Raw genomic sequence first — 19,044 nt, forward strand, 5'->3', positions numbered from 1 at the left:
TTAACTTTCAAGGGAATTCAGGTGTTCTACAGAGCACTGGAAATATTCTCAGTCAGCATCAGTGACAAGTCAGTTTAATGGCAGAACAATTTATGTATGAATAATAACAGCTAGGCAACCTGATGGCCCCCCAAATGTTTCAGACTACAACTTCCAGTTCCTTGCTATTAGCCATTCTAGCTGGAGTTAATGGGTTGAAGTCCAGAACATCAAGAGAATATCAGGTTTTAAATTATAGTAAGTCATTTTGATTGCAGTAGATTTTAGCCCACAGCTACCTCAAATTGAAATCCTACAATATATCATGTGGGTTGAGATTATGGTTTGTTAAATGAGGCTCCAACTAGTCTTGTGATGGTTTCAGACTGTCCTTAGGATTACTGAGATGAAGGAACAAACATGCTTGATTTTTTTCATATAAACTTCAGTGTTACTTGAATGTGCTTCCATCCATCAGTAAGGCTTGCAAGTTCCTTGACAGAAAGAACTTGGAAAACAAAAATACAAAGAAACCAGATAATTTTTGTATTAATTAATTAATTAATTAATTATTTCGACCGCCCATTTCCCCCCAATACAATTATCTGGAGATAAATAAATGCTTTACTGAGTTAAAAAAAGAGATGAAGATAGCATCTTCTTCAAGTCAAACTGAACTGTTGACTTCATAGACATGTCTATGTAGCTTTCATGGCAGCAATATGGAAATGGTTTGCTAGTGCCTTCTTTTGATTTTTTTTTTTTACTTTCCAGTCAAGCATACAGTTGAGATGGAAGGATGCTTGGCAGTGAGAATACCTGCTTCCCTCTTTCCTCCTTTATGTTTTTGTAGATCCCCACCCTGAAGGATCAGTGGCTACTCCAGGAAGTAGTTACGTTGTAGGAGAAGAAAAGAAAGAAAAGCTGAAATTCCATGAAGACAATGGGGAGGCATCAGGGGCAAAATGGAGTGTCACCAGTGATGACAGAGCAGCAGCAGAAGCAGGCAGAGAGTGGAGGTGATGCAGAGTGCTGGCAATTGCTGAACAAGGCCTACAGCTCTGACATTACTAACCCAAGAGGGCTGCACTGATACCTGTATCTTTTGAGGAAGCCCCAAAATGCTGGCAGCAGTTCCATGGACGTTCAGGGAGATGGCAGCAACTGGAAAATGAGCTGTGGATTTAGCACAAGGCCTGAAGCAACAGCCCAAGAAACAGGACTGTCAGAACCCCCATATCCCATCTACCAGCAAGCCTAATCTCCAGCTCCAAACAGAAATCAAAGTTGCAATCAGCAACTGGGCAGGCAATCACCATCAGTTGGGCAGGCAAATGACTTTTGGCCAGGACTGAACTGGGAAGGGGGTGGGGCAATATGGACATAGTGTTAAGTGTAGAGAAGTGAAGATAAAGCTAGGATAGAACCTAGGACAGGCTAAATTAAAAGAATATACAGGAAGATGTAGGATAGGATAGGATAGGATAGGATAGGATAGGATAGGATAGGATAGGATAGGATAGGATAGGATAGGATAAAGTACGGAATAAAGGTAAAGCATAGTTTGCTAGACATAGATAGGTATAGGACATACATACTTGAACAAAAGAGGCTTAGATCCTCAGTTTTATGTAAATGGCTTTATTTTTGTCAATAACAGACCACTGAATACAGAAGTTTGTCTCACCTCCTGCTTGAGTCTATCACCATCCCCAACTGAGCATATAACTCACAGCCTCAATATTCATTAGAGGTCTTCCATCCAAATACTAAACAGGTAGACCCTGCTTAGTTCTGAACCCAGATAAGGCTGACTAGATGGGAAACTAAAAAGGAAGGTTCAGTAGCAGGAGCTGAGCTGGCACCAAATTGGATACTTTCACCACTTGTCCAGGAGCCATCTTCCCAAGCTTGTCCAGGGAGATTTTTATAGATGTTTGTTTATAGAACCCATTAACTCAATTAATAACTAAAAAGAACCACCTGTGAACCTAATGAGCAAGCCAGTGGAAAGGCAATAACATGTCATAGGTTTAATTGCAGTGTGATTAAGTGCTTAGTACTTATTCTTTGTTTTGCTTTATTCTTTTGTACCATTAAATGTCAGATTCTGCAGTGTTGCTGGAATTGGATATAACACTGTCCTAATGTGGTAATTAAAGTCTTCCATAGAATAGAATGTATTACTATGGCTTCCAGCATCCATAAATTCTTGGTGTCTTCATGTAGATTCCAGTGGAGAGATCCAGGCTTAATCATGCTTCAGACAAGCCTTCCAGGGCCTGATGCTCTCCATGGTGTTTTGACTACAACTCTTAGAATTGCTAGCCAGCATGTTGGCTCATACTGGGGAAGGTTGCAGTAGTCCCACCAAAGTCAATGGGAATGTAAGCGGTCCTAATTAACATAAATATTCTTTTCAGTTGGTCTACTCTAAATATATGTAGGTCTGTATCATACATGTTTCTGGTCCATATTTCTGCTTAGATAGTGGTAACCCAAGACCTGTCCCTTGAAAAACTGAAAGCAGAGTTAATTTGAAAGCAACAGTGATAATAATTTCCTTAGGAAAAGGAAAACCATATTTAAAGTAAAATACTAATTGATGACACTTTTTGTAATAGTGCTAGAAAACGATGTAGTCATCTTATGGCTTTATGCACTTCTGTTTATTTCAGTAGAGTAAATCACTGACACAACAAGTGTGTCTTTTTACATTCTTCTTCCCCCCCCCCGTTTCATAACAAAATAAAATAAAATAAAATATAGCCAGTTAGTAGAAGTCAGAGCCATCCAAATCTTTGAAAGGATTCTTCACTTCCATGAAGGTTCAAGCAAAAGACTCTTGTGAAGTCGCTGCATGAAGCGATAGGACTGCCTTGCTTTCATGAATCAGTTCCTTTGCTCTGCTCTGCTTCACAGCCCCTCCTCGGCATAGCTTCTCTGGCAGCCCTCGCCAGGCTGTGGGGAGGAGGGCTGCTGAAAACAGAGTTCAGTCTCTGGCAACGCTCAGCAAAATATTTAGGGAGAGCTGCTAGGGAATGCTCTGTACAGCCTCCTCCCACAGCCCTTACCACAGGGTTGGAAGGACTGCTGGAAAATGGGTCCCTCTCCACTGGCAGTGCTGCCTCACCCTTGCCCAGGGAGATTTTTGTATTCTAGTTATAAAGTCCATTACTTCAATTAATAACCAAAAACTGTTGAGAGCTGCCAGAGAAATTGAGCAGCATGTCTCCAGCAGCAGCAGCAGCAGCAGCAGCAGCAGCAGCAGCAGCAGCAGCAGGGGACAGCAAGTGACAGGGAGAAGGTTTAAGGAAACACGAAATGCGTGGTTGAAATAAACTGCATTGCCTCTTGGCTCCATTGAAGAGAATCGTGTTGGCTCCGTGGCATAAATCTCTTCATCAGGGAAATCTTAATTCACCTTGCACAGACCTAATACAGTAGAAGGTATCCAGCTGGCCTAGTCTTGCAGCCATCTGAGGTCTTTCAGATTATTTTTCAGTGAAAAAACAAAACACAGTTTTGAAAAACAGTTATGTGACTATTATTTTAACTATATACTTGAAGAGAAGTAGGTCTCTAATAGCCGGATATTATATTTATTTTACTCTCAGTTCAGGGTGCTATGCCTCAATTATGAGGCAGAGTGAAGCAATGAATTCTGTTTTATCAATGCACATTCCAAATACATTGGGCTGAATAAATAGCACTTTGGGGTATTTCTTTTCATTATTTTATCAATCTCCTTCCCCAATACTCAGCTTTTGAGACTCCCATCAGTTTTAAATATAATTTACAGTGGCCCTGTTCTTATCTGAACTAACTCCTCCCTCTAATCAGCCAATTTCCCTTGTGCTGTATGAACTGCTTGGGGGCGAATTAACTGTCTCAACCAGTGTTTATCACTGAAAGAAAGTCCTAGAAAGGTCCTGTAGAAATGAAGCTTTTCCGGGCATTCCAAAAGTTTGATCATTTTGGGGTTCACCCTTAGATGGCCACATGGGAGGGTTAACATGGGCAGTGGCTCCCAGAACAAAAATAACAACATGCACACAGTGATCTCATCACTCAAATGCTACTATTACATACTGACAAAAGTACTAAGTTGCATCATCTGTGTGATGACATCACACATGGGCCATAATTTGCCCTCTCTTGCTCCTCCATGGGTGCCCATAAATATGGGGCAGGTGGTGGCATGTACGCCTCCCCCCTTCCAGTGATTACTTCACTGTGAATATTATCTACTTTTCTCCCTTTAGAGGGAAAAAGCAGATAAAAATTGAAAGAAGTGAGAAAGAAGTTGACAGGCTCCCAGCTTTCTTTACAGTGGTTGGGAGGATTAAAAACTGAATGAATTGGGTGGAAGACAGGATAGTTGGTGATTCTCTGGCAGTAACAGGAAGAGAGTCGCTCTTTATTAATTTATTTCAGTAATTCCATTTTTATATCATCCAGTAGCCAAAACTCTCTAAGCAATCCACAGAACAAAGCTTAACACCATAAAATAAGGCTTAGTAAAAGATACTGTAAGAACCTAAGAAAGTAGAATCAGCTATAGAAGGCAATAATAATAAAACTCAGAGCAGTGGAAAGGTCTATGAAAAAGTGACACAGGTCTTAGAAGTGAAGAACTAAAAGGATATAACAGTCTTTACCAGCCCTGGGAAAAAAAAAGGGAGGGCAAGTTAAGCAATGTAGCTTCTCTGGGAGAGTGTTTTAGACCTAGGGCATCACCCATGAAGAGACCCTATCTTTAGCAGCTATCCATTTCATTTCATAGTCACCTGGCTGGAGCTTTTGAAGCTGAAAGTAGGCTGTGACAGGTATATATGGGAAGGATCATTCTTACCCACTAGGCTGTTTAGGACTTCAAAAGCGAATAGGTACAATTTGAACTGGGCCCAGAAACAACCTGGAAGCCATTGCAGATCATACAGCACCTTGTGTTATGATTATATCATCCATTTTTGTTAACCAGGGCTCAGTAACAGTATCTATATGTGCAAGGGTGTCTGTTGCTTCCATAACTGGCATGGCTAGTCCTTCAAAACTGATTTAAAAAGAATAATTTAAAAGACAGAAATACTGTGAGAAAGCCAAAACCTTAGGATGAAGTTGACAAAATCTCTGGAAATTTGTCTTACAAGAATTTGGGCAAAGTACTTTGGGTGTGGGTAGAAGATGCACTTAGGCCATTACTGAACCTAGTAGCAGAGACAGCTCAGAATATAAAGCATTGCCATTATCTAAACAAGAGGTTACTGGTTTAAGGAGAGCTACTTTGCCTTTAGATAAAGCAAACATGTTTGACTGAGAGATGCAGGTTTTTGCTACACACAACTAGCTGCATAATTCTTTGGAAACATCAGCTGTATCCATTTGTATTTCTTTCCAGAAAATAACCAAATGGTTCATGTTTCCATCCTAATGAAAAAGTTAAGCACTACTTAACTTTTCCTAATTCAAGGCTACAAAGGTAGGGAGCATGTTATTGTTATGGGATGGAAACGTTGCCATGGCAACAGAAACAGAAAAGAAAGTGCTTGAGATTCCAGATTTATTTCTAAAATGGTGTATTCATTTTAAGCCGTCCTTTATTTGTGACTACCAGAGCAGCATAGTTTTTAAGACAACAGAGCTGGCACATTGTTTGGCCTCTGTGAGGAGCTTAAAGAGAGTTTCAAAGCTTTCCTATCAAAAGAGAAGGAAAAAAATGGTTTAACCCTACAACTTTGTATTGAAATCTAGGTATGGTGAATGGCATTCTGAATATAAATGAACCACAATTTACATAAAAATTTACCTCTGTGTTTCGACTACTCCTTGAAAGTCATTATTATGGGAATTATATATATATATATTCTATTTGTTTGAAATGAGAGACATCAGTATTTAATAGCACAGTCCCTTAACTAATCTAGTAATAGGTATCAGGTGAAATGAGGTACGCAGTGTCTCCTGAAAATTATGCACAGGACAATGACTTTAGAAGAATGCTTGCTTTCCAAATAGAGATGGTTTATCCCTCCATAAATTTCAGCAGTACTACAAATTTCTGTAGTATTTGAATGGGTACCTAGATGCCAACGCGTTATGCAGAAACAAGATGTATGTTTATTCCTTCCATTTTTCTTTAAGATGCCACAACACTCTTTCATTATGCTTGGTGCGATACTGTATCCTCTGGAAATTGTTATGTCTGTTCAACTTTACTAAGGAAACTCTGAAGAACTGCCATGTCCTTTATCTGGAGGCAGATGAAGGGTGCTTGGCAAAATCTTATTTAAAGATAAAAACTATCAGAAGATGTATTCCTTTCCTCTTTAAATAACAGTAATTATTCTTCAGCTAGCCATATAAATCAGGTACCCTTTATTACTATTATTTTTTAACAGAGCTTTAGTAATCAGCCTAGCAATGAAACTCAGATGGCTATGTATACATGGCCTAAAAGAGGACAGTGATCAGCATCTGCTGAAGGGGTTCATGTGACGAACCCTCTGGGAAATTTAGAGTTATATATTATGTCTGGATTGCAATACAACAGCAATCATCAATATACATGTCTAGGACAAGCTGAAAAACGGAAAGCAAAACTCCAAACCAAACTGCTCAAGCTAAACCCCAGAAGCAAAGAGGTACCTGAATCCAAATGGGTAGTCAACATGTCCAGCCGCCCACTATCCACTGCAGAACACAATATCCTCCAGAAAGGCCTCAACTATAACATAGATAGTGCTAATCAGTTAGAATTCTTTGCAGACTTAGAAGCAATATTTAAGAGACCCAAGAAAACAAGGCAGACAATTATACCACAGATCAGAAGAACACAGAATCAGAACCAACCCAAAGCAGAGGACAGAGCAGCCCTCAAAAACCTAAAGAAGGATCAAACCATCACCATCCTCCCAGCAGGCAAAGGTGGAACTACAGTTATAATTAACAGAACAAAATATATACAAAAAGCCAAAGAATTACTGGAAGACAAAGAAACCTACAACCCAGGAAACACCAACCCAATACAGAAACTAGACAACCTGATCAAGAGAACCCTTAATGACCTAACCAAGAAAAGTCACATCACAAAAGAACAGTGGTGGATGAAAAGCAGTGGACCCATCCTCCCATGTTTCTATGGACACCCAAAAATATGCAAGCCCAACATACCTCTTTGTCCAATTGTATCGTTACCACAGATCCCAACATACAAAATAGCCAAAGAACTTACAAAAAAGCTTGGACATCTCACAGAGGGGAGCAGATATTCTATCAACTCCCCACTCAGTGCCTCAAGAAAATCAAAGACCTAAAAATAGAAGAAGATATAATTATGTTTTCATTCAGTATTACTGTACTCTTTATATCCATAGATCTAGCACTCTAGAATCCATGGCAGCAGTACTACACAACACACCCAACCTAACCAAATACACCAAGATTGAAATACCCAGACTCATGGACCTCATCAACCTCTGCCTCAATACCTACTTTCAGTTTTGATGGACAAATATACCAGCGAATCAGAGGAATACCCACGGGATCACCACTCTCAGGACTCATAGCAGAGACTGTAATGCAGTGTCTAGAGACTATAGCACTCCCACACACATAACCAAAAGTATGGATCCGATATATAGACGACACCTTTGTCATAATAAAGAAGGAGCAACTAGAGAAGACACATGAAACAATCAACCACATCTTCAAAGGAATTAAATTCACAAGGGAAGAAGAAAACAACAACACATTCCCCTTCTTGGATATCCTCGTCAACAGAGGAAATGATGGCAAATTAGAAATGCAAGTCTATCAAAAAACAACCCACACTAACCAAGTAGTCCATTACCAAAGTAACAACCCAACCTCCCACAAGAGGAGCTGCGTAAGAACATTATTCAGATGGGTACAAATGCGTTGCAGCAACCCAGACCACCAGAAAAAGGAAACAGGCCACCTATGCAACATCTTCCAACAAATGGATACGCACGCAACTTCATCAAAAAGTGCCTGACCATTCAGTCCACTACAGCACAACCAACACAAGCTATGAAAAGGATAACACTGCCATACATCAAAAGCATCTCAGAAACAACCAACAGAGACTTCCAGGGGAAGATGGCAGACTGAAGACAGCTCCATGGAAAGCAGAGCTGACATTTGTGGACTTTGTTAAGGAGCTGATTAGTAGATCGGTTCCTACGATCCTCTCTGGATAAAAGAGGGAGATGTGAGATTGCCCAAGCTGTTTCTCCATATGGTTTCCCCTCAGGAAGAGACTGCAAGACAGCGGTTTCTTGTGAGGGGGGGGAGAATTGGGAGATGGGGGAATTCTCCATAATTGCTCTAGCCACAAACGGAGCCTTTTCAAAGGACATTAAGTTCATTCACTTCCCTTGCTAACTACCTTTGGAAATTGCCTATTAACTGCTTCAAAGATGTTAGACGTCTGCAAAGTGACAAGGCTGAAAATACTGGGTGAGTGCCTTCAATTCTTAAATAAGAATATGAAGATCTATTTTTACAATTCTTAAAAACTTAAACAGCAAAAAGCAAGACAAGGTTTTGGCTACAGAAAGTTTTAAATGGGTTAAGGGCTCAGAAAACATTGAAACAATGGATTTTGAATTATTTTTAAAGAATAAATGCATGCTTGTGGGAAACAAAAATTGTTTTTGAGATTGGAGACATAACAAGTAATTTAAGATGGAGTTCAGAGGCATCTTTGAGGAACTGCACTGGGATCTGCGCCAGGAATTTGATTCAATTATGTCAGCTATGTTTTGTCTTTTGGGAACAATTTGTTCTCAGAAGAAGTCATAGAACAAGATATGCAGCAAAATTTACCTGAGAAATATATGAACAAGACCCTGAATAAGAACTTGTTATCAGATATAAAGAGAAAACTGGTTGAGGTTTTAAAAACTAAGGAGATAAAAATGATAATCCCAGAGAGCAATTAGAATAATTTCTTTTTGTTGGATTCACAAAAGAGACTGTTTAAAATACTGAAGAAATTTGTAACAAGGATCAACAACCATCTGAATGGATTACAGGGAAAGATTGTTCTGTATAGAAGAAAAAAGGAATATAAAGTTAGATTATTTGATCAGGGATAAAATGGGCCATGTTGTTATTTTGGGTGGCTCTTTTTGGATTTACTGATATCTTAATTGGAAAATGTGGTATACTGGATTTGCTTATATTCTATAAGGTGTTATAATTTTTACCTTATAGTTACTTTATGTATTAACTTTATAGTACTTAAACTGGCTTTGCATTAACTGTCTTTTTATTCAAAGTAAAGAAGTTTGGTGAACTTTTTCTATAAAGGGGAAATTATTTCTCTTTGTTATGTTAAATTTTAATCTTGTTTGTAGTAGGATACTGGAACTATTTTATATTTGTGAAATGTGGATTTGTTTTAGTTTATAGTTAAGATATAGTATGTTTACTTGAATGGGATAAGTTATTTGGGGTGGAATGGGAAAAGTGTTGTGTATTGGAGTTTGTCTTTTGTAAAGAAGAAATGGTCTCTTTTTGTTATGTTAACCCTTGGGGTTTTAAAAATTTTGTTTACATTAAAATGTGAGGACCATTTTATGCTTTTTAAATGGAACTTTGTTACAGCTAAGAGGTGAGATGTGGAATGTTGAGTTTTATACATGTTAATTAATGTTAATATTTTAGAGCTCTGTTTGGGTGTCTTGGTGATAAATGGATTGGAGGTGACATTACTTATTTGATTTGCCTATTGTTAAGAGATGGCTTATGGGATGAAGAGTTGTATATTTGTTAACTAAGAGAAGGTGAAGAGATTATGGAAATGTTTATACTTGCCATGATGAGGGTGGGAAGTAATTTTCTTGGGGGGGGCTTCTTTTTGCTTTCTTGCACCTTTTTTTCTTTTTCTTTTATATTTATATATTTCAAATATTTCAAATGTCAAATTTAGCTTGTATTATCGCTATTTTTAAAACTTTTAATAAAATTATGTGAAAAAGAAACAACCAACCAATAGTCAACAAACTATTAGAACCACACTGCATCACTGTAGCACACAAACCAACTAAAGCCCTCCAAAACATCTTAAGTAAACCAAAAGATCCAGTAGCCAAAGAAGAAAAAACAGGAGTCATCTATAACATACAGTATAAGGACTCTAACAGTCACTGTGTAGGACAGACAGGGAAAAGACTAGTAGAGCGCATCCATGAACCCAACTAGCAGTCAGAAGACACGATGAAAACTCCTTAATCTCACAACACATGGATAGACTCAGCCATAGTTTCAACTGGGAAACTGTGAGCATCCTAGACCAAGCTAAATCCAAAACACTAGGGAATTCCTGGAAGCTTGGCATTCAGACAAATCAGCCATCGATAGACACAGAGATAAACCACATTTACCCACCATTCAAAAGAGACAATAAAAAAGCTAAGAATGAAACAAAAAGACCAGATGTGTCCTCTCCAGCAACCAACACCTAGATAAGCAGGGATTAACACCAGACAAACAATCAAACAGAAAAGAATACCCTAATCAAGGAACTACCAAGGAGAAAACCACACACCCCCTAACACTAGCAGGGCAAGCTGCTGGCAGGGCAAGCTACTAAACAGGGAGCAAACCCCACACTCATTAGCACTAATGATTACTTAATCAGGCAAGGAAATGTCAGCAAGGAAACAACTAAGCTCAGAGAGCACCAAGGACTCTACAGTTCAACTCTGAGCTACATGTATACTCTTCTATTGGAATCATCAATATGCCCTGATATAACAACTGGCTGCATAAAGACCTGAACTCAGAGACAGAAATTGCCGTTATTGTAGATGATATTTCAATATTTGATTTTTTTCAAACAAGTATTAGCTACCATTTAGACTTGTTGCTTTGAAAAATGTCCTGGTTTTACATATTGTGAGAATAAATGGAGCACTCTGTGTTTCTGTAGGCAGAGGATTTTATTATTTTCATACGGTATCTTTAACAAAATGTCAGTTTTGCCATTGGATTAGCTGTCCTTGCTGTTATAATTTTTCATGCATTTGATGTTTCTTTCCCTCCCTGCAGTGAATCTTTATGACATAAAGCATAACAGGATCAAATCCTTTAGGGAAATAAAGATTTTAGAGATACTGACTATAGTGTCAAATAAATGCATGACTTGAAAGTGTTGCCTAGAATTAGTAATGTATGTATTTTGTGTTGTGCAACTGGGAAGCTATTATAATGTTGGATGAGAAATAGCATTTTCGTTGTACATTTAAAAACATACCAGAACAGATACACATATACCTGATTCCTGTGCCAGCTGTGTTTGCACCTAGCAATATACTTTTGAAGCTGCTTCCTCTGCCTTCACAGTGCCAGTAAATAAATCTTCAATGTTCTTCCTACCTGAGTTAAGTATATACAAGTAGTATCAAATTAATTGGGTCTTCAGAGACTCTGTTCTGGGAGTTGGGCAGGGGGCAGCTTTCAGAAGTGATTCTCACTGATACCCCAGTTATAAACTACCTTTTTATAGAAAAATCTCAGGATGCCAATGTTTGGCACCTATGTAAATGAAAATAGTTCTTGTCCTGGTACAGAAACTTGAATGCCATCGTCATGTAGTGATTTGAGCTATTCTCCAACATGAAACCCTCCAGCTGTGTTGGATTTCAGTTCCCATAATAACAGTGATCACCTTGGATTATTTATTCCTCCTCATTCTAATCTATCTGATAAAACTGCTTTCGGTCCTCTTCTGTCATTGAAGTCATTTATAAAATCGTAAACACTTTCAAAGGACTTTATCCTTCATTTTGATCATGAAACAATGCTTGTATGTATGAATCCATTAGACTGAACATGCAAAAGCCCTTGCTTCTGAGCTACATTTTTAAAAACAAACAAACAGGAATGAATTAGCTTTGCACTACATGCGTTAAAAAAAGGACTAGGAACCCCTAGTCTTTTTTTAACGCATGCAGTGCAAAGCTAATTTGGTGAAGCTTTAAAAAATTGAAAGATCTCTACAGTGTGGGCCTTTGAAAAGCATCCTTTCCACAGTGTAGATATTCCAATGAAATCTACATGCAAGTGCCAGGCCCAAAGGGAATTGATGATACAAGTTTCCAAATAGACATAAAATCCAATGTGTTTGTCCAACAAAATAAACAGCAGTATAAATCAAAATTAGAGCATCTGCATTGTACAGACGCACATTCAACAATAGGAACTGAAATGGGGAAATTTTATACAAAAAACCCAAAGTAGCTTAACTTTGGATCTCCAGGCTGCTTAAACATTGAACATAGCATTTTCAAGAGACAAGAATCAGGATAATGACCTCAAATGTGAAGATCACATTTCATTGATAGGGCTTGTCTTGCTGCTGCCTTAGTTCATCTGAAGCAACAAGGACTGGCATCTGGTATGGTGGGATTTCTTTGCTTGCCTGCGAAGGCTGATCCCTGCCTTAAACTGCTTCTGTTGAGCAGTTGGATTGATGAGACTCACTTATCACTTTCATTAGTTCTTATTAGACCTACATTTCTTCAAGTCTGAAGTAGGCAATTGCTAAGGGGGACATAAGTGCTCTCAGATTGCTTTCATATATGTTTTAGTACAGTGTGATTGAACCAGAGATGGTATGCCGCAGTTTACCCCTTCTTATTATGCATCAACATCAATCTTTGCAAGTAACTATATGAACTTTATCATCTGCATAGTTTACATATGGTATGGATTAATGGTTCTCAAGAGCAGTGGATCAGTACAGAACAGAATTTGCATTACAGCTAAAAGCCAACCATAGTAACTGGTTGGCCTTTGATTGTAATATTAATCATATTAACAAAATAAAATTCCTTACCGCTGTCTTCTTACACTCTGAAAAAAAAAAGAGATTCCATTAACATGCACTATATATCACTCCTTGAGTAGCTGTTATCTCCTCTCTGACATTAGAAGCTATTACACAAAATGTTGCCACATTGTGATAACATGCTTATCCTTATCTGATAAATGTACAAAAAAATAAAAATAAAACAGATCTGAATGGCCTGGGAATTTCAACAAAAATAGGAGTAATGTACTATCTCTGTAAAGAACAATTTCTGTAAAAATATAATATAAAAACACGTGGATAATATTTTCAGTTACTTCTGATCCAGAAGGGCAGAGATGCTCTTTATATAGAATGCCTATATCTATCTTGTAGAAATGCTGATAGTAACATACCAAATCTTGTTTTTATAAATAAATTGTTTTGGAGATAACAGAGACGATATGAAGTAGATTTCCTTCTATGGTGAATGACCTAGTCTCTGATTCCACTATTTTTAAGGAGATGGTATCTTGCTGAAGATCAGTATTCTCAGATTGTTGCCTCACAGTCTGCCTGAATTGCTACTTGCTTGTAATCCAAAGAGAAGAAGCTCTTTGAGGGATCAATCTACTGCATGCAGCTTTAACACTATGGTTTACTTCCACTTGGACAGAAGCAGTAGGTCAGCAGTAACAAGTGCTGTTCAATTCCTTTGAAAGGTGATTTTGAACACATGGAAGCACATATGAAGCACCTCTTTTTGAATAATTAAAGCAACTGTCTCTCTTCTCTTTCTCATGTGAGTGCATCAGAACTGCTTCAGCTGATTCTACATGCATGGTGGACGCACAACCACTTCATACTGTCTCTCTCCCAGCCTAAAATGAAGGCTGAATATTCACTTGTGCGCAGAAACAGCTGCAAGAGCTTGAAAAAGGACACTGCTACTTTAATAATCCCAAAGGAGGTGTTCTTGCATGGACTCCCTCTAAATCACTTCTTTTAAAGGATTTGCCTAGCCTTATTGGTGATGGTTTGATAAACCAAATAATAAGTGGTTTGAGCACAGTCATTTTTTACTTCAGTTCAGTAGAAATAAAATCACTGAAAAGCACAGAGAAGAGAGGGGATGTTTAACACATGTATTTCACTCACAAATGCAGCCTGAAATAACCCAGTGATTCATTTCTGCAGAGGAGAGTGTCCAAGAGTTCAAACTGAAATGTGAAATACTGTCAGTGTCTATTAGCTTTCTTAATTCTATAAACTGATTTTCTTAACTTTTTCACTTAATATTTTGAGAATCATTTAAATTGGTGATTGTGTGGAAGTTCCTATGAAGCTGAAGTTGATGCAGAAGTGAAAACAAAATAGGCTAGCAAATGAGACAGTGAAGCTGCCAGTGCTCCTGAGTGCGAATGATCTCCAAATTTGATTAACTCTCAAACCAAATTAGGCTGAAATTTGCCAATCAAGCTACTGAATGTGTAAATAATTGCTTCAGAAGTTCCTGTTACATATTACAGGATTAAAGTAATAGATTTTGACCTTAAGATAAAAAGGGTAGAATAACAAATAATACCAGAGCTTCTACCAGCCCTGGTCCACAAGAGAGAAACAGATTTGTAATTGTAACACAACGGCCATCCAACAATATTGAATTTGAAGGCTGGGGGCTTTTGAAAAAGTATCTCCACACAGCAGGGATCTTGAATGCTTACAGTGGTTACAAACTAGGATGATATAGAACCTTGCATTTCCAGCACTAGCTTAAAAAAACAGATTTGAATTTCTGGACCAGGTTACAAGAAAGGAAAGTACTCAAACACTGGTCTTTCTGGTGCAGAATTTGGTGCAATCATCCTGGTATTGGTTGGCACACAGAGGCTTATATTCAATTGTCGACCTGATGTCCTTGGGCATGTTGGTTAAATAAAAAGTTTAGGGATGCTTTAGAAATTATCTCCATTCTTCTTTAAGGCATGACTATCTTATGGTTTTAAACAAAAAGAAAAACAAAAGAAATGAAGGCTGTATACCTTTGGATTGATTTTACATTAAAATAAAAAAAATGAAATATTCTAAATACCAAAGTACTTTTTTAAAAAAATTATCCATGTGATGAGGTCATCCCCTGATCCCTGCAGTCCCCAGCCATTGAAAAAGTACGGCCCCCCCAAAATGGTTTATGCCATCAATTTTATTCATTTGTTTTTTTCCCCTCTTCTTAGAACTACGCAATGATGTTGTGGCAGCAAGCTAATCAACATGCGCAGAACGCCACTAATCAGCCTCACTTTGGAGCACATCTCTCAGAGGAGAAACTTAATGCCCTTCGAGACGAGCAACTTGGACAGCTGCAAGAACTAATGCAAGAGGCCACCAAACCCAAGAGACAGTTCGACATTTTAGACGATGGAGACCACAGACATTAACACATTTCTTTGAATTTCATTTTTATGGTCTTTCTTTTTTTGTACTTCTTTGCAAAATGGTTTCACCCTAAAGAATAAAGGAAGATGGTATAATTTTATACTATTTTCTTTGATCCTGTAAGGATATGCATGATGAATAATCAGAAGTAGGTACAGTCATCTTTGTATTATGTACGGCCTACACTAAGTGTGTAGAATAGTTTAATATTTTGGAACATTTTGGCTGTGCTAAATTTATCACATGCAGGAGGTAGGATTAAAATGGCTTTGTACTAAGAGTGTATTTTGTGGATAGTCAGAACATCAGAGAGGGAAGAAATTTGAATTGCATTGTGATGCAAGTTCAAATTTTAATAGTCATTTTGCATTTTTTGAAATAGAATGCAGCTGTATGTATTTATCATAATTTATTGTTTGATCCAGGTGTCTTGAAGATCATAGCAAATTCTGCCTTTGAACCTTCTTTTAAATAATACTCTGCCAAAATTTGCCTTCCTTTTTCCCAACATTTTTCTCTTGCAAAAGAAACTTCTGCTTTTCTATTTCATTCTCAGGTGTTAAAGTAGCAGAGGGTATTGTGACTTTTTCTGAGATGCATCTTTCCATCATTCTTCAGCCTCCCTTGCTGTACTTGCTTCCTGTTCTGAAAAAAGTTCCCTTGTGATGTCTTCCCTTTAGATTTAATTGGAATATAGCAAGTCAAACAGGCTCCAGACCACTGGGGAGATGATTGTTCAGTGAGAGACAAATATCTGCATACACAGTTCAGCTGCTTCTTAACTAAGGAAAGTGAAGAAATTCTGCATCCTACAGTTTTGAGAAGAGAAGTTGATCTGAATAGATGGACCTTCCTATTGTTTAATACGCACAAGTCACCAGAACCTAATAAAAGTCTCATTGTTTAAAAGTAGTCATTCTCTGTGTATTTTTAACATAGTGCCACTTTTTAAAAATTCAAATATGAATTCAGAGTTGGTGAGACAGTCAGGTTTTGTAGGTGGCAACTGGAAGTAAAAAGAAATTGGTCTGTGTATATTAATAATGCTGGACATAATTTTAGATGGGGATGTCTGTTAGGGTTTGATAAGAGCTAGTGTGGTTATAGTGTTGGCTTAGACACAGAAGATTTAGATTCAAGTCCATCCTCAGCTGTGGAAGGTGACTGAAAGAGTCAGACCAAAGTACCTGTCATGATGAAGTATAATAATTACAAATAGGCAGAGAAAAGAACAATTCTTATTTTGAACATAGTTTGCCCAAGATTTAACTCTTCATTCCTTATTTGCATTCCAACTAAAAACATCTCCTCCATCAGGGTTCCTCAACCTTGGCAACTTTAAGACGGGTGGACTTCAACTCCCAGAATTCCCCAGCCAAGGCTAAAATAAGGGCCTAATGCAAGGATTGATGTACCAATTTGCTCCTTAAATTCCCACCATCACCTCAAAAGGTGAGCCCCACCTATTAAAGCCACAAAACCTGCAGCCATCAGTGAAATTTAAAATGAAAGCAGGGCCCTCAGATACAAAAAGGCTACCCATCCTATCCTAGAAGAAACAGGCAATTCAATATATAGCTTGTATGATCAAATTCTAAACTAAATGCACAAACTGATTCTTTTTGTTGTATATTCCAGTAATGTTTTTGATGCCGCAAAGAATGTAGTGTTCTTGCCCTGTATGTATACGCTGAGGAAAAAGAGGCTGGCTGGGGAATTCTGGGAGTTGAAGTCCACCCGTCTTAAAGTTGCCAAGGTTGAGGAACCCTGTCCTACATGACTAAACATGGCCTGAAGCTTTAGGAAAAGTTTCCACTGATACTAAAGGGATTTTTTATTTTCTTTTTTAAAAAAGCTCTAAGCCAGATATAGGAGACAAATTTTCCTTAAAATATGAATGAGGATCAAGAAAGTAAACACTCCTTTGCTACATGTAAGTAAAATAAGAATCTCCTATCTTGTAATTAATTATTGATACCAATGAAGAAAAGATAGCTAAATTTGACTATATGACAAGCATATAATGCATATTTTGGCTCTCAGACACAAGCATGGTTCTGATTTATATGAGCCGGGTTTAAGAGTGCAGTAATAATTAGTGTCTTCAGTACAGTGGTACCTCGGTTCACGAACTTAATCCGTTCCACGATTCTGGTTGCCAACCGAATTGGTCGCCAACCGAATCAAATTTCCCCATAAGGTTCGATGTAAATAAGGTTAATCCGTTCTGAACCATATGTATTTTTTTTTTAACCACAAAAATATGAAACAAAGTACAGTATAGTATGAAGAGAGAGAACACTAACCTTGCTTGAGGCAACACCAAAAAGCTTCACAGCAAGTGTCTGTCTGTGACCGTGATCTCACCTAGAGGAAGCCACGACCACGTGTCAGAGCAGGGAAGATGGCTGCGGGTCGTGTTCGTCACCCAATGCGGAGTTCGTGAACGGAAGCAAAAATTTGCAAACGCTGTTCGTGAACCGAATTGTTCGAGAACAGAAGCGTTCGTGAACCAAGGTATTACTGTACCACCATTTTGCATCTAATTCCACATCCAGACCCATGAAGACTGCTCACAGATTTCAGGAGATTGTTCGTTTGTGAGTGTGTTCACTGTTTAGAGGGATGTTATCATGGGGAATGGTAGCAATATTTCCCTGTGTGCCTTAGGATCTGCCTTGACATTCACTGAATGTGTTTCTTGTCCAAGACATTATACAGATCATGGAAAAAAAGAAATGAAAACTCATTTGCCTGATCTGAGCCCTGTATCATCCAACATTATTAAAAACTTCTCAACAGCTGTAAATGGAAATAAGGTTTTTTTCCCAGCTTAAAAAAAAAAAATCATGTCTTCCCCTAACATATTATTTTGACCTTTCTCAAAAAAAATAAATATATATATATATATCCACTTTGAATTCCTAGTTAAAAAGAATGATTTGGTGTGGAATTAACTTCATTGCAAGATTAAAATAGAAATGACAGTGATTAAAATAGTTGAGTATAATATAAGTTTCCATTAAAATGTCAAAAAGTACAAGTCTCTTGAAAATTAGTCTAAGTAATTTGTTCAGTTTTCTATTTTCTTTTAACTTTGAGTGTTAACTAAATAAGTCCTTCTTGCCTAAGACAATTTTAGATATTTGTTATTTTTAGAGGGATTTCATTGGTCCTTACCAAGTGGATGGGCAGGATCCAAATACTCTTTTTCCTCAGCGTATATATACAGGGCAAGAACACTACATTCTTTGCGGCATCAAAAACATTACTGGAATATCCAACAAAAAGAATCAGTTTGTGCATTTAGTTTAAAATTTGATCATACAAGTTATATATTGAATTGCCTATGTTTCTTCTAGGATAGGATGGGTAGCCTTTTTGTATCTGAGGGCCCTGCTTTCATTTTAAATTTCACTGATGGCTGCAGGTTTTGTGGCTTTAATAGGTGGGGCTCACCTTATGAGGTGATGGTGGGAATTTAAGGAGCAAATTGGTACATCAATCCTTGCATTAAGCCCTTATTTTAGCAAAATATAAAGCAAAAACAGAAACTCAGCCGACCACAGGACATTATCAAGAGAGCTATTAATGGCAACTAGACCACAACTTTATTGATCTCAATCCACAGGTAGGTTACTGGAATGAAAAGCAAAGCTCACTATGATTTAAACAGTTTTTTTTAAAAATAGTTTTTTAATTCTTTCTGGCCGAAGAACCAATGATCAAACTCATAAGAACACAGTGTGACCATTGATGTACCACCAGTGAAGAGGAAATGCAAAGGAGACACTGGTATATGTTAAATA

General features: G+C 37.8%; 1 protein-coding gene across 4 annotated transcripts in view; it reads left to right on the forward strand.

The window, feature by feature from the left end:
• Positions 1 to 16,152, forward strand: part of SDHAF3 (succinate dehydrogenase complex assembly factor 3) — a 35,453-nt gene extending 19,301 nt beyond the window's left edge. For all 4 annotated transcript variants that reach the window (XM_088150623.1, XM_088150622.1, XM_088150620.1 and 1 more), the window contains one exon: positions 15,034 to 16,152. In XM_088150623.1, the coding sequence (XP_088006749.1) occupies positions 15,034 to 15,237 (204 nt within the window). In that variant the 3' untranslated portion in view covers positions 15,238 to 16,152. The remainder of the gene's footprint in view (positions 1 to 15,033) is intronic.
• The last annotated feature ends 2,892 nt before the right edge of the window (positions 16,153 to 19,044 follow it).

Source organism: Python bivittatus, unplaced genomic scaffold (genome assembly GCF_059951505.1).
Source record: "Python bivittatus isolate LINGU-HERP-01145 unplaced genomic scaffold, Pbiv_v1 ctg000610_np1212, whole genome shotgun sequence".
Classification (NCBI taxonomy): domain Eukaryota; kingdom Metazoa; phylum Chordata; class Lepidosauria; order Squamata; family Pythonidae; genus Python; species Python bivittatus.